Source organism: Plectropomus leopardus, chromosome 19 (assembly GCF_008729295.1).
Source record: "Plectropomus leopardus isolate mb chromosome 19, YSFRI_Pleo_2.0, whole genome shotgun sequence".
In the NCBI taxonomy this organism is placed as follows: Eukaryota; Metazoa; Chordata; class Actinopteri; order Perciformes; family Serranidae; genus Plectropomus; species Plectropomus leopardus.
The window spans coordinates 11,538,860-11,552,891 of NC_056481.1; the positions used below are offsets into that span (position 1 = coordinate 11,538,860).

The 14,032-nt window shown below is 38.3% G+C and overlaps 1 protein-coding gene across 4 annotated transcripts in view; it reads right to left on the reverse strand.

Moving 5' to 3' along the window:
- The window catches only part of kat6b (K(lysine) acetyltransferase 6B), a 28,628-nt gene extending 20,815 nt beyond the window's left edge, over positions 1 to 7,813 (reverse strand). For 3 of the 4 annotated variants that reach the window (XM_042507876.1, XM_042507875.1, XM_042507873.1), the window contains exons 1-2: positions 6,319 to 6,427; positions 3,633 to 4,477 (exon numbers count right to left, since the gene is read on the reverse strand). In XM_042507876.1, coding sequence (XP_042363810.1) covers positions 3,633 to 4,250 — 618 coding nt within the window. In that variant the 5' untranslated portion in view covers positions 4,251 to 4,477; positions 6,319 to 6,427. Of the gene's footprint in view, positions 1 to 3,632; positions 4,478 to 6,318; positions 6,428 to 7,655 lie in introns of those variants that run through there. The other variant, XM_042507874.1, reaches the window with a different exon arrangement.
- Between the last annotated feature and the right edge of the window lie 6,219 nt (positions 7,814 to 14,032).

A 14,032-nucleotide genomic window follows, 5' to 3' on the forward strand; every position in this document is an offset into this window, starting at 1 on the left:
GATTATGGACATAAAAACACTGAAATGCTACTGTGTGATGAGGCTGCACCTGTAGAGTGTGGCTCAGAGGTAATCAGTTATTGTCGTTTTGTCTCGTGTTATGGAAGACAAACAAAATCTATTTTCACTTAGATTAAAGTTGGGCAAATCAGGGGCGTCGATGGCTCAGTGGATAGAGCAGGGGCCCATGTACAGAGGCTGAGTCCTCACCACAGCAGTTGCGGGTTCAACTCCCACCCTCAGCCCTTTGCTGCATGTCGTCCCCTCTCTCTCTCTCTTCCCCCCTTTCACATTTACTCTCTGTCCAATCTAATACGGCCAAAAAAAGCCCCTCTCAAAAAAAACTGTGTCAAGTTGCAATGGCTCTTTTTTAAATATAAGAAATATATTTTTATACAATGTTTAACCTGATATATTGTAAGGTGCTCAATTTTGTGCTCTGAGTGATTTCTTATTCTAAGACTGACTTTCAACTTATTTTAAACATCAGGGAAGTTATTCGTAAGAAACATGATTAGTTATAAGTATTCCTCATATTCCAAGTGCATATAACCTGTGTTGAAGTAATTAGACAATGGAGAAAAAGTTTAGAATTAATTAATCATTTGGGTCATTGTCATGAGGTTAAGATGCAAGTTTTTTCTGGTTTCAGCTTTTCAAATGTAATGATTTCAGTTTTGACATTGTTGGCAATTTAATATCTTAAGTTCGAAACTGTTGTTCAGACAGCATATCAAATATATACTTAAAAATGTGTATAATGTCACTGTATTTAGACATTTCAGACTGAACTAAAAATGAAAACAAGCATCACTGGAAGCCCTACAAATAACTTAAATGTTTTGTTTTCATGTACTGCACATACTGTTACTTCAGGGTTTATTCAATGAGATTTGCTCAGAGCAGAGATAAATGGAGAAATATTATTATTTTTGTCCTTGATCACAAGCCATTCTATATTATCACAGCTAAAAGATGCAGCCTAGGGCATATGAAAACAAGGCCTCAGTGTTGTAGCTGCAACTTCTTGTTATGTACAAAAAGTGTGTTTGATTTTTATCATGAAATATTATCATAACATCACTGAATAAACATCTTTCTTAAGCGTCTTAAAACTATGATTTCGGGCTAACAAAACTTATAAATCTGATTTATACCACAGAATTATAGATACAGGCAAGAAAATTAATGTAAAGAGATTGAAATTAATAAGACATCAGTGCTAATATGCAGCCTGTGCATACTGCTGATGAAATGCTCAGAGCTGATAGGCAAGCTCTTTTTTATTTTTTTTAATAAGTCTTCACTTCATAACATAGTCTCCGCTGACTGAGCTATGAAGTCTAATCCAGGAACTGGAGAATTAATTTCCATCAGGAATATTCTCAGGCCTGGTGATTAAAACCAATAGCAATTTGCAATCTGCACGGCACAAAAATGCGAAAAATAGAGAAACAAACACAGCTGAAGAGATGCTGATGATTTACTTGGGGATTCTAAATTAAGTACATTACAGGAAATTATGCTGCTTCAGAGGAGCAGGCTGTCCTGAGTGAGGGGGTGGGGTCCTATTAGAAAACTGCTGGTAGAGAGAGAGCGAGAGAGCTCAAGTGGTTGCATAACGCAGCAAGAAAAAAAAAAAACCTCATTCCTTGCCTTTGTTCCTGCCAGAGTCTCTTCAGAATCTAATAAACTCTAAACCAAGACTGCTCTTTTTTACCTCAAAGTATCTCTTATTCTCAACACACACACACACACACACACACACACACACACACACACACACACACGTGCTTCAACAACTGAACAGGCAGAGATGTCTCATCCTTTGAAGTGAACGGTAAACCTGGACTGGGCTAGGTGATGTCATCAGGCTGGGAGCAATAGGTTGAAATGTTCCAAATGGAAAACAGCAGGCCGTTCCTCAGTTATGAGAACCATCGCAGGACACTGTGTCTCTAAACAGTTCTCAGTTTCACTTTTGGCCTGACCACAGACACAGTCACAGTTGTGGCTGCAGTATCAAGGTGTCGCTTCCTGATTATTCACTGTGAAACTGGTGGGGAGCAGGGTGACATCTCTATAGCCTGATGCTGCTAGCCGCTTCAGCTGCACAACTCGTGTGCACGCCATTAGACCGCACTTCATCTTGACAAATGATCTGCAAAAAAAAAAAAAAAAAAAGCCCTGACAACAAACTATCTAAATGACTGTACACTGCAGTTTGGGGCCACGCAATGAAAACTATTTTCCATGAGACGCTATGCTGCACTCAACAGTGTCTTAAAATTGCAAAGCAAGTAACAAAAGTGCTGTAATTTTATAGACTTTTGTCTGCAGTTTGTGTTATAGCTAAGCACCAGTAATAGAGACACAATCTCTGCAAACTATAAACCAGCCCCAAGGTGCCAAAAGCAGCAGAAACAATGCGACCTGGAAGTTTGTTTATATGGTTTTATTTCCTCTCTGGGGCATCTCTGTTAGCACAAAGGTCACACCAGCTGCATGCAGCCTGAGAATATTCTGTCCTACCACACATACTTCAGCTGCCATTTCTCAGCGCTATTTGTGACGACTAGTTTCTGCTCGTGCCCTTGCATATAACCAAAAAAAACCACTATCCCGAGTCCGTTCACTAATGCTTTGCTACTCACAAGACAGCCAGCCACATCCCTTAAGGTCATTAGGCTAGAGTTACATAACCTGTGGGAAGCCTACAGCAGACTGCCTACCACACACTGTCAGCATGACTTTCTGATTATCCAAGCTCTCATATTATGGAGACCAACAGCAACACGGCCCTAAAGGGACACACTCTAGATGGCGTTGTTTCTGACCTGCCAAGCTAGAGTTGCAAATATTAAAACCACAAAATCCTATTAAGCAAATGCCGCTCAGTGATGGGCCCAAACTTTGAAACTTCCTCTTTGATAGTGACATCATGGAAACGCCAGCACTTAAAAAAGCTAACGCAAAACAATGCTTCACTATGTGTGAGAGCTGGGGAAGAAGGTCGAAATCAATGGCACATTAATTGAAACATTACATAATTGTAGAAAATTAACCACATTCATCTACTAAAATTTCAAGATACTTTCAAGAAGTATGTGGGCCTGCTTGCGCCATGTGTTATACCCCTACATTTACTTAACTAATAGCTTTATATGACATGTGTAACCCTTTAAAACATCAGTTTTGTTGTGTTCAGATGCTTTTCACTCACATTTAAACCTTAAAAACCTGAGCAAATTAGTTTGATTTTTTTGGAAACATGGTAAAAAAAGAGGAATTACGAAAGAAATATCCCACAAATTGCAAGAACTTAGGAAATGGTGACAAATGACCTGATAATAGGTTTTAAAGACAAAGATAGGGAGAATTAAAAGAAAATAACCCCCCAAAATAGGGACTTTGTAAAAATTAACTTTTTACTAATTCTTGCTAATTTTGGATTGTATCATATTAAGTTTTTCATTTCCTTCTTCTTGTGTTTTTGAAAGAAATCAAGCCAATCTGCTCAGGTTTCAAAGGGTCAATAAGGAGAATATTTTGACAGAAAAGTCCCTTTCTAGCAGCTATGACAGACCAAAGTTCAGGGTGACATGCAGGGTGAGAGGCCAAGGTGTGTGTACCTGGTCTCGCTCATGAGGGAGGAGCGTCACTGACGACAGGACCAAGGGGGAAGCACTTGGACACCTGGCGCCCCTCGCCTCCGCACTGCCATGGCTGAGCTTATACCGCGGGCCGTTTTTTAACAACCTCCCATTGTTAACTGACCGCTTGGCCGCCAGTCGTAACCTCTGCCGGAAAGCAGGGTTATCAACAATGTTTAAGAGGTCGTCCTGGTTCCTCAGATACCTCTCGATGTTCTTTAGCGAGGAGCCATGGGTATCATCCAGGCCCTCGATGGCCCTCTTAAGTATTTTATTCCAATCAATATGGCGCAGATCGCTTGAATTCCATATAGATTCCTTTGATGGCACAGACACATTCGCAGGCGGGATTGATCCAACCCTCCCTGGATTTCCTGGGTCCTTGTAGGAGGTGCTCCCCTTATTTGTAACCTTGAGAATAGAGCCATCATGAACACTTAATTCCAACTGCTCAAGGACTGTCTTCTTGTCCAGTCCATGCGATGTGGCCACCGCATGACAGATCCGCTCCTCTGAAGGCCTTTGCTTTTGCCTTTTGATTTTCTGTATTGCTTCAAGAATCCACTCCGTGTACAGAGGGTTTGCAAGTTTTACCATGGTTGAACAATTAGATTCACAAAAATGTGATCCATAAAGATTCCCCCTTTCTGCTGCTGAACACTGGGTACATCCACATCCTTAACAAGGTCAAAAAGTTATGTTCCACGCCAGCATCCGCATCTCAATCCTGGGTGTCTGACATTGAAGTTGAGGAAAAGTTGGCACAGGTAAATTCCACAATGGTAGCTGACCTGGAGCTTTATTGATTTAATCCCAGATCAAATCTAAAAAAGAACAAAGAAAAAACGGTCAAATCATTTGTACATTACAACATCTCCTTTACAAGTAGGGTTGTAAGCTTATGAGATTTTCATGGTACGATGACAGTCTCAGAAAATATTTTGGTTTCACGGTATCACTATAATACGGAACTATTATTATCAGTCAGAGTGACCTTTGAAGGAATGAAAACAGAGGGCTTAGTTTTGGTTGAACAAATGTTTTGTCACTATAGTTGAGACCTGAAACCATTGTTTTAATGTGTAAAAAGTCTCCTTTTTGAAAATAACTTCGATAAAGTTGAGATTCTCCATCCAGTTGCATTTTTTGTCAGTATCACAGATAAGCAAATATGCATGGCATGATTATATTTTTATATCATGGTATACCTTAAAACCAGTATATCACTGCAACCCTATTATACCCATATTACAACATCTCAGCTGTCCTCATATAAACATTTAAACTACCTTGTAACTACAGTATATGATTTTCACAGTACGATAACAGTCTCAGAAAATATTGCAGATTCATGGTATCATCAAATTATTATTATCAGTCAGAATGACCCTTAAAGAAATGAAAACAGAAGGATTTGTTTTAGTTGAACAAATGTTATATTACTAACTAAGGCCTTTTAATAGAGGTATGTTTAAAAGGTCTCCCTTTTGAAAATAACTAAAATATAAAGTTGACATTTCCATTCAGTTGCATTTTTTTAATGATAATCTGCATATTTCACGTTTTCTTTCTTTTTTTTTTTTTTAAATTGGCAGCCAGAAGATTTACAAAAAACATCAGTTACAAAAACTTTACTTCATGCCTGTTTTGGTGACTATAAATCACAACAAAATAAAGTGCTTAAAAGATAACATATAAATAATCAAGCCAAAAAATAGTTAACAAGTAATCAAGCAAAAGCATTCAAGGATAGATAAATCTTAAAGTAATAATAAAATACTACTACTACTAATAATAATAAATAAAAAAAAACATAAAAATACAAATAAAATAAAAATAAAGAGTGGAAGAGAAAAAAATAATCCATAAATCCATTTCTGTTAAATTCCTAATCAAGCCAGCCCTCTCTATTCTGCGACGCACTACTTTAAATCAAAGTCTCTCCTTGACAAATTAGGTAGCAAATAAAGAGAAAAGATAATTGTCAACTTTCATATCGCGGTATAGGCCACCTTAGAACCGGTATATCGCTGCAAGCCTGCTTATAAGACATTAGATGTAAAGCAGAGGAATGCAGGACGCTTAAAATGTGTTAAAACGTGAGAAACAGATGGATAAAAACAGATGAAGGAGCTGTCATGGTCGCTACAGAAATTCGAGTGACTTAATCCACAGTCTGACACCATAATCCACACACCAAACCAGATGTCCATTTCAAAAGAGACTATTTTTGTGAAAGTAATAAGTTTAAGCACTATGACAGACTGCTAGAAACTTCTACTGACTTCTGGAAAAGTATAAACAGTGTCCTCGACGGATACATATTTTCGCTTTCAGATTAATTTTTTGTTCGACATTTAAAAAAAAAAAAAAAAAACACGCATTAATGTCTGCAGCACGCAGTTTAAAAAAAATGTCACCGTACACAAACTGCCTCCAAAAAACCCCAAAAGCAGATGATATCTAACGTAAAGTTTAACCATTACTTGTCCGCACGCGACTTTTGACAGCTCGACGTCCGCAGCGACCAACCGATCTGCGCGAGCTCTCATGACAGACGTACATAATCAATGCTCACTTCCTGACAGCTGCCGTTAAGACGCTAAAACAACCGACCGAGCCGTTTAACGAACACAAGAAACCGGTAATAACTCCGTTAACAAACCTAGAGTTGTGTTTCCGCTGAGTTGAGCAGATAAATGACAGCGGTTGCCAGCATTACTGATGTCACCTAAACAGTCGCCATTTTGTTACAATGTTGTAGTTTACATGAATCCGACATGACGCTGATTACAATCCAATGGAGTCTCATTAAACCTTACCTACACTAATGTGCCCTCCCTAGCAACTTCAATATTGGCTGTAAAGACAAGATCCGATTTCTGGTTTGATAAAGCACATGTCAATCTTTATGTATGAGCTCACTCAGAGAGGCACGGCACTGGCTGTATGATCTGTCACTTCACTCAATTGACCCGCCTCTTAAGGTGCCTTCAGTGATGAATTGATATCATTTACCTCCAACACTCATAATGTCTCAACTTACAGCCCAAACCGCGGCGACGGCACATTATTAACTCATAAATACGCTATAACAGGCGTAAACTGCTTGAGTAACCATTAAACGCGATAAATATTTAACCTCATTTGCGAACCGTTTAACGCCGGCCCACCTTTACTTAGATTCCTCCTTGAAACAGTTGGTTACACTTGAAAGTGATTTGGAACATTTTAGACTTTAATTGGCTGTTTGTTAAATCTATCATTTGTTTGCATAAAAACCTGCAACGCATTTAAAGTGGAATTTTGTTTTAGAAATAAAATAAAATCCAGGTATACAAGACTCCTGTAGGCTAAATGTGTCTATCGCCTTTTCCCCCCCTTCTCTCTTTATCTTCCTCCCCTTTTTCATTATTTCCCCGAGAGGAGCCGTAATTCTCCTGATATTTAACGTTTAAACTGTGTGACGTTAAATTGGCGGCGATAAATAAACCGTTAAGCAAAAAAAAAAAAAAAAAAAAAAAAAAAAAAAAAAAGTAGCCACGTCTTGCCAGGCGGAATTATAAACGTCCTGTGTTGCGCTGTGCAATGATGGCATGACCTCTTTATCACCATTAACTATCAAATATCTCCAATGAGGAGAAATAGTGAAGCCCTGGAGGGGAAAAAAAGACGTTCAGGGGGGAATACAAGTTAACACGACTGCCGGGAGAGTAGCTCCTTCATCACTGCTTCTCAATTATGTATCGCTAGTTTCTTTAGCTCCCATTTCTCAGCTTCAGCTCCGCTCTCGTTTTCCATATTTTATTAGGAAATGATACACAGCCTCGTCGGGTTTTTTCCCCGCACCGTTTTGTTGGACGCTACCTATCTAATGTGTCGCCGCCGTGGGCGAGAAGACACAACAAATTAAGTTACATGCAAGGATGAACATATAACTAAGAGAGAGGGAGAGAGAAAAACGAGGGCACAGTCTAGCGTAAATATTTGCTGGTAGTTTACCTCTTCAAGTTTTTCCCCCCCTCGGATACTCCTCTTCATTATCGGGGAAACGTCGAATGTGCGGCGACATATCCGAGCGATTTCGTGGGATTTGATCTCTTGAAACGAAGGCTGAAAAGCTTGCGCCGAGACATGGAGAGGACCTGATAACAACTAATTGAAAGGTTAATCTACATAGCAGCCTGTGACAAAGTGGTACCCTCCCCCTTCTTCTTCTTCCACTGTAGACATCCCTACTTCAGTGTAGTGGAGCGGACCGTCGCCCCTTTAGTGCGCTCCTACAATGATATTGTCAATTTCACTTTTTTCCCCCCTCCATCAACATGTCCAGTGATGAGCCAAGAGGAACATTTTTTTCATATTTTGGGTGGATTAGTCTCGGCACTTTTATGCCATAACACCCATATTAACATTTATTCCCTATGGGCATTTTTAACTTCCATTGACTGACATAAACATACATTTTATTTTAAAATGTCTTGCTTTTGCCAATACCACCCAAGGCATTATAGGATATCATACACTAACACCTTAATCTGCTAATTAACTTCACTATGCCCATTAGTTGTTCGCAATATTGTAAGATCATTAAATGTTCTGTCTTGCTCACTCTTTAGCAGCATGAAAAATGCCAGAAAGCTCATTTTTCATGCAGCAATACAGATGTAATTAGAGAGATAATTGGTAACTTCCAATCAGAATATAAACATACTGTACTGCAGTGATACTCAACTTATGGCCCGTGGGCCAAATCTAGACCCCGAAGGGGTGCAGGGTGGGCCCCCAACCATTTTCTATTTCACAATAAAAATAAAGTGTTTTTTAAAATTATATTATTATAATTATAATATAATCAAATGTCCTAGCTTCGTATGCACTAACATTTTTTTGATAAACATTATCTATTTTGATTTTGTTTTATGTAGTGTACATAAGGTGCATAAGAGTACATAAAACAAAATCAAAATAGATAATGTTTATCAAAAAAATGCTAGTGCAGGATTCCCTGTGTCCTCCGACAGAGGTCCTAGCTAAGCCCCTAGTGTCCTTAAATCCTAGAAATGTCCTGAAATACAAATGTACTATGATCCTAAACATCCCAAAATCCCACAAATGTCCTAAAATACTACATAATGTCCTAAAATCCTAGAAACATCCTAAAATCCTACAAATGTCCTAGCTTCGTAAAATATGTCCTAAAATCCTAGAAAATTGCTAAAATTCTAGAAATGTCAAAAAATCTGAGAAACATCCTAAAATCCTGCAAATGTCAGATCCTAGAAATGTTTTAATATTTTAGAAACATCCTAAAATCCTGGAAAAGTCCTACAATCTAGAAATGTCCTAAAATCCAGTAAAAATCCTTAAAATCCTAGAAACATGACTGGTCCCTGGCCTCCTGTCATTTTACAAAATTGGCCCCCAAGCAAAGTAAGTTGAGTATCCCTGTCATACACAAACACCTTAATCTGCTAATTAACTTCACCATGCCCAATAGTTGTTAACAATATTGTAAAATCATTACATTTGCTGTCTTGTTCACTCTAAAGCACCATGAGAAAATGCCAGAAAGCTAATTTTTCATGCAGTAACACAAATGTAATTAGAGAGATAATTGGTAACTTCCCATCAGATTATAAACATACTGTACTGGCTTCAAAAAGAGCTCAAATGAAGACATTTAACCCTTATAAAAAAAGACATGCTTGATGTGTAATTTGCATTAATTTAATTCACGTGTTAATAGTCCTGTCATTATGCTGCATCATCAGACACTTTTCTTATTACCTTCTTATTGACCTCATTGATGTTCTCTATTTACCTCCATGCCTTTCCCCGTGTATATCATTCAAAGTCCTTGACATTTATTTCAGTCTATTCATTGATTGTTTTTGTAAACACACTGTAAAATATGACAAGTTGTTCTTACTTAAAAAAAAATCCTGGAATCTGACTGCCTTGAAAAAGTAAAGTAAATATAACAATAAATCTTATTTATGTTCAATTTATTTCTAATTGTTAAGTCTACTCAACATTTCACTGTATATACTTAATTCTGTGAAGTTGTTGCAACCTAAGAATGACAAGTGGAATTTGCTTATTCTTTATAATTGCTATTACCTTTAGTAAATCAAGTTAGTCTGATATAACTTTGAGTATGACAAAGATTTTGCCAAATATGAAGTTTGGAGATCTGCAAGTTCAGTTTTGTTAACGTGTTCAAGAAATATGAGTTTGCAACCAGCAGAATAAAGAATATATAGTGCAGTAAACTTGGTTTACTGAAGTTGCTAGAACGCAAAAAAAATGATTTAAATAAACCTGTCATTTTTAAGTTGCAACAACTTCACAAAATTCAGTTAATACAACACATTTTTAAGTAAACTTTACAATTAAGTATAAAGTTGGCACAAATTAAAACCACTAGTTATATTTAGTCGCATTTTTTCAAAGTAATCAGTTTCCTAGATTTTTAAAAGTACAATAAACTTGTCAGATTTTACAGTGTACAAATAAAATTCAATGAGGCGCTGCGGTAAAATGCTGTGAGGTGAAATGTGAATAAAAGGGGATTCTGATTTCTTACAACTGGTGTCACGACAGAGCCCCTGACCAAACCTGCATGTGTCTGGTTATAATGAATGCCACCCTGGGCCCCAGCAGGTCCTCCACTGCTGCATGGGTCCAGGGATAATTTGAATTGGAGCATGTGCCATTGCAATCTGCCCATCCCCCCTCCTCAATCCCTGCCAACTGCCACACTGGTGTTCACAAACACTGCTGCCCATCTGCGGGGCAAAACACTGGCCAGGGCCCCAGTTACTCCTTTGCCTGCATTCAGAAAAATATATTCTGGCCGTGAACTCACTTTTGTGAGCAAAGTCAAGTTTTCCCCACTTGAAAGTCGTTAACAGCACATTTAACTCAAAACTGTGAATGAAAAGAGATTTTGTATATTGCTGCTACACAATAAAACCGGCAATTAAACATTTCCAAAATGCCTAAGGCTCACTAGATTACAAAACAAGACTGCATACTATTGTAAAATGTAAATTAAATGCACACATTTTACGTTTGTTTTTCAACCTCTAGCATTCATTGAGCAAAAGTTTACCAGAGAAAGTGAGAAAAGTATGTTCAGTAGTTTCCTTATTGTGGCAGGCATTCTCATTACTTGATCATGGCTCCCTCTTTTTGTGTTTGTGTTTTGCCATCTGTCATCTTGAGAAGCAAATGAACCAGCTGCCATGGAGTGTGATCTTGCCCAATCAGAAATGTGGTCCTTTTCAAAGCGCATCTGTGTGAAACCTTAAAAAATGCTGATGAAAAAAAAGTGTCTCAAAGTTGTTAATAACATTTTGGCTGGAGAATGTTTTCACCTAGATGCCCCCTATTAGCATAAATGCATAAACTATGCCTCATTAGAGGAAAAGCGAGCTCTTGTGCGGCGAGTGTAAAAACTGGATTCCTCCTGTCACGCTCAGAGAAAATAAAAGAAAATATGATGTAACAGGTTGTTCTAGGGGAACAAAAAATGTTATTCTCAATCACACTTCTTTGTAGAACAGATGAGTGTTGAATTGTTTTCCACAAAACACTTGAGACACTGCCCAACACTTCTGCTGGCCCACAGTCAGTGGGAGGAGGGGGTGGGAGGGGAGGGGCCTCCCTCTGATCCTCATCTCCAACCCCCAGCGACAGCACAGCTGGGTACGAAGGATCAGCCTAATTTTCAGGTCCCTCTAATGATCGCCACGAAGAGCAACCACTAATCCCTTAACTGAGAAAAATGATCTCCTGTAGCCGTGCACACCAGCTCTAGACCCCGAGAGTCCAGTTAGGACCCAACAAGCATGAATGGGGGGTGACTGAGCGGAGCCAGGACACCAGGCTGGTCCTGCCCCCTCCCCAGTCCCCTCCATAATGGAGGGTGTTGAGCTGTCCAAAAGTGATTAGCATGAGGGAGCCTCTCGCTGATTAAATAATGGGAAAATACACAAACCCTGTGGTTGCATTTTGGTTTGTGGTATATTTAAATAAACTTCAACTGATGATAAAACACATCCTATAGGTCAAAACAAACTTTTTTTTTTGTTTTCCGAGTATCTTTGTTGGATGAGTTTCATATTGTTTTATTTGTATGATTAAAAATATATATATTCTTGGCAGTTTTGTCCCATTAATTATTTCACTTTTAGAAATGGAAAGTCGTTTTTCTGTAGACTGGCCAGGAAGTTAGCGTCACTCTGGTTCCGTCGTCAAAAAGCCTACTGGATTTTTCCATTAGATTCTGGATCATTGCATAAAATAAGCCCTGTGGTAAACAAACATTTATGATATTTACATGTTTTGTTCAGCAAGATAAATGTGAACACCACTTTTGTGAATTTTGAAGCCTAAATATAATCAGCCGAAGTAAGACGCTACTGTTAGGCTACAAATGAACTAAATAACCGTTGGATTGTCACTGGGTCAATGTGGTGACGTTATGCAGTCTTATTAAGCCACTTGTTAGCAACTGAATTTTTTAAGACACAGAAAAGCTTCAAAGTTCTTGAGTGGGATATTAACTGATGTATTTTATGTCGTAGAACAAAACATGAACGTCTCTTAAGGTTGCGTTATCCACAGACCTTATTTCAGACATGCAACCAAAAACCCATTAACTTAGGTGCTGAAATGCTCACTAATTTCCGGGTTTTAAGACTCATGGGTTTCTCCATAACGGTGCCCCATCCATAAATTCTTAAGGGTAAAGTCCACCCCAAAGTCAAAAATACATATTTTTTCCTCTTACCACCACTATGTGTCAATTGTTTTAGTGTGAGTTGTAGTATGTTGGATCTTCGGCCATAGAGACGTCTGTTAAATATAATGTAACTAGATGGCACTCGGCTTGTGGTGCTCAAAGTGGCAAAAAATAAAAATAAAAAATACAAATTGTGCGGCCACTTCAAGCGCCTCTGTCACTACTTTTCTGCCGTTGAAAAACACTAAGTGGACACATGCCCTTACTCAAGATAATCCAGTGACATTGTTGTTGGCAGTTACAAGTGGGAACTATTTTCTTTCTACCCAACTACGCCTGCCAACCGTCTGACCATGCAGAAGGCAGCGTGCATATACTGCTAGTTAACCTAGCATCAATGAGCTAGCATTACAGCTCAGCTGAAGAGGACGCCATTAATGTTTACAACTTTTGCTTTCATGAGCACGAGCCTCTCATCCATGAGGAGATATGCTTACTTCTGTGAGGTTTTACATTTGGCAGGTATAGTTTGGTAGGAAGAAACTAGTTCCTACATTAAGCTGCCCGCAATAAGGTCTGTGGATTATCTTGAGTAACCGGGACATAATTTTTTTCAAATGTATTTTTTGCCGCTTTGAGCTCCACAAGCTGCGATCTAGTTCAGTTATATTCAAGAGACATCTCTACAGCCAATATCTCCAATAATTGGCAACTCACACCGAAACACTCTAGACATATGAGCAACAAAAACGATGAAAAGTGAAATATGTATGTTTGATTTTGGGTTGAACTGTCCCTTTAAAGGAAGACTCAACTGAAAATGTACTATATTTTACAGTACGTAGTATCACAACACTCACCCCCTGCAGGCTTGAAAGGCTTTAAAAATGTTTGCAGCTTTATAAAGGATGGCACTCATAGTTCATACTATAAAACAGAGCATTTCTGTGGCACACTACTGTCTGCTCATAGCTCAGAAGCTCCAGTGGAAGATGTGTAGTTAGCAATTTATTGGCAAAGTTGTTTGGAAAATATTCAGTGTAATGACCAGTGGATTATGCAGCAGGAATAGTTTTTGGGTCACCATTAGAAACAATTGTAACTCTGTGACTTGAAGCCAACTAAAGCTGCCGTCCTTCATAAAGGAACAAACAAATTTTCCATAGAAACTTTTCACACCTTTCCTGTAGGTTAATGCACTTCTCCACCACTGATGCATTTCTTCAGTATGATCCAAACTATCACTGCTTTGCATATAAATCAATAAATGCCCTATTTGCAGCAAAGCTTCAGAGCTATGAGGAGTGTTTAACACTTTGAAACCTGTGCAAATAGGCTTGATTTCTGTAAAAAAAAATGGAAAGAAGGCAATGACAAGAAATGACCCCAAAATTTGCATGAAAATTAGGGGGAAAAAAGGACAAAAAAGCAATGACCTGCAAAAAGTGGTTAATAACTGTAACAGTTTTAAGTATGTAATTATGATAATTATAAATACAGTTTTCATTTTTTCCTTGTCATAACCTAGTTTTTAAAATAATTTTGTAAACCTACTAATTTCTTGCAATTTGTGAAACATTTCTTATCAAGTTCCTCACTGCCTTTTCCCCCATGTTTTAAAAAGAAA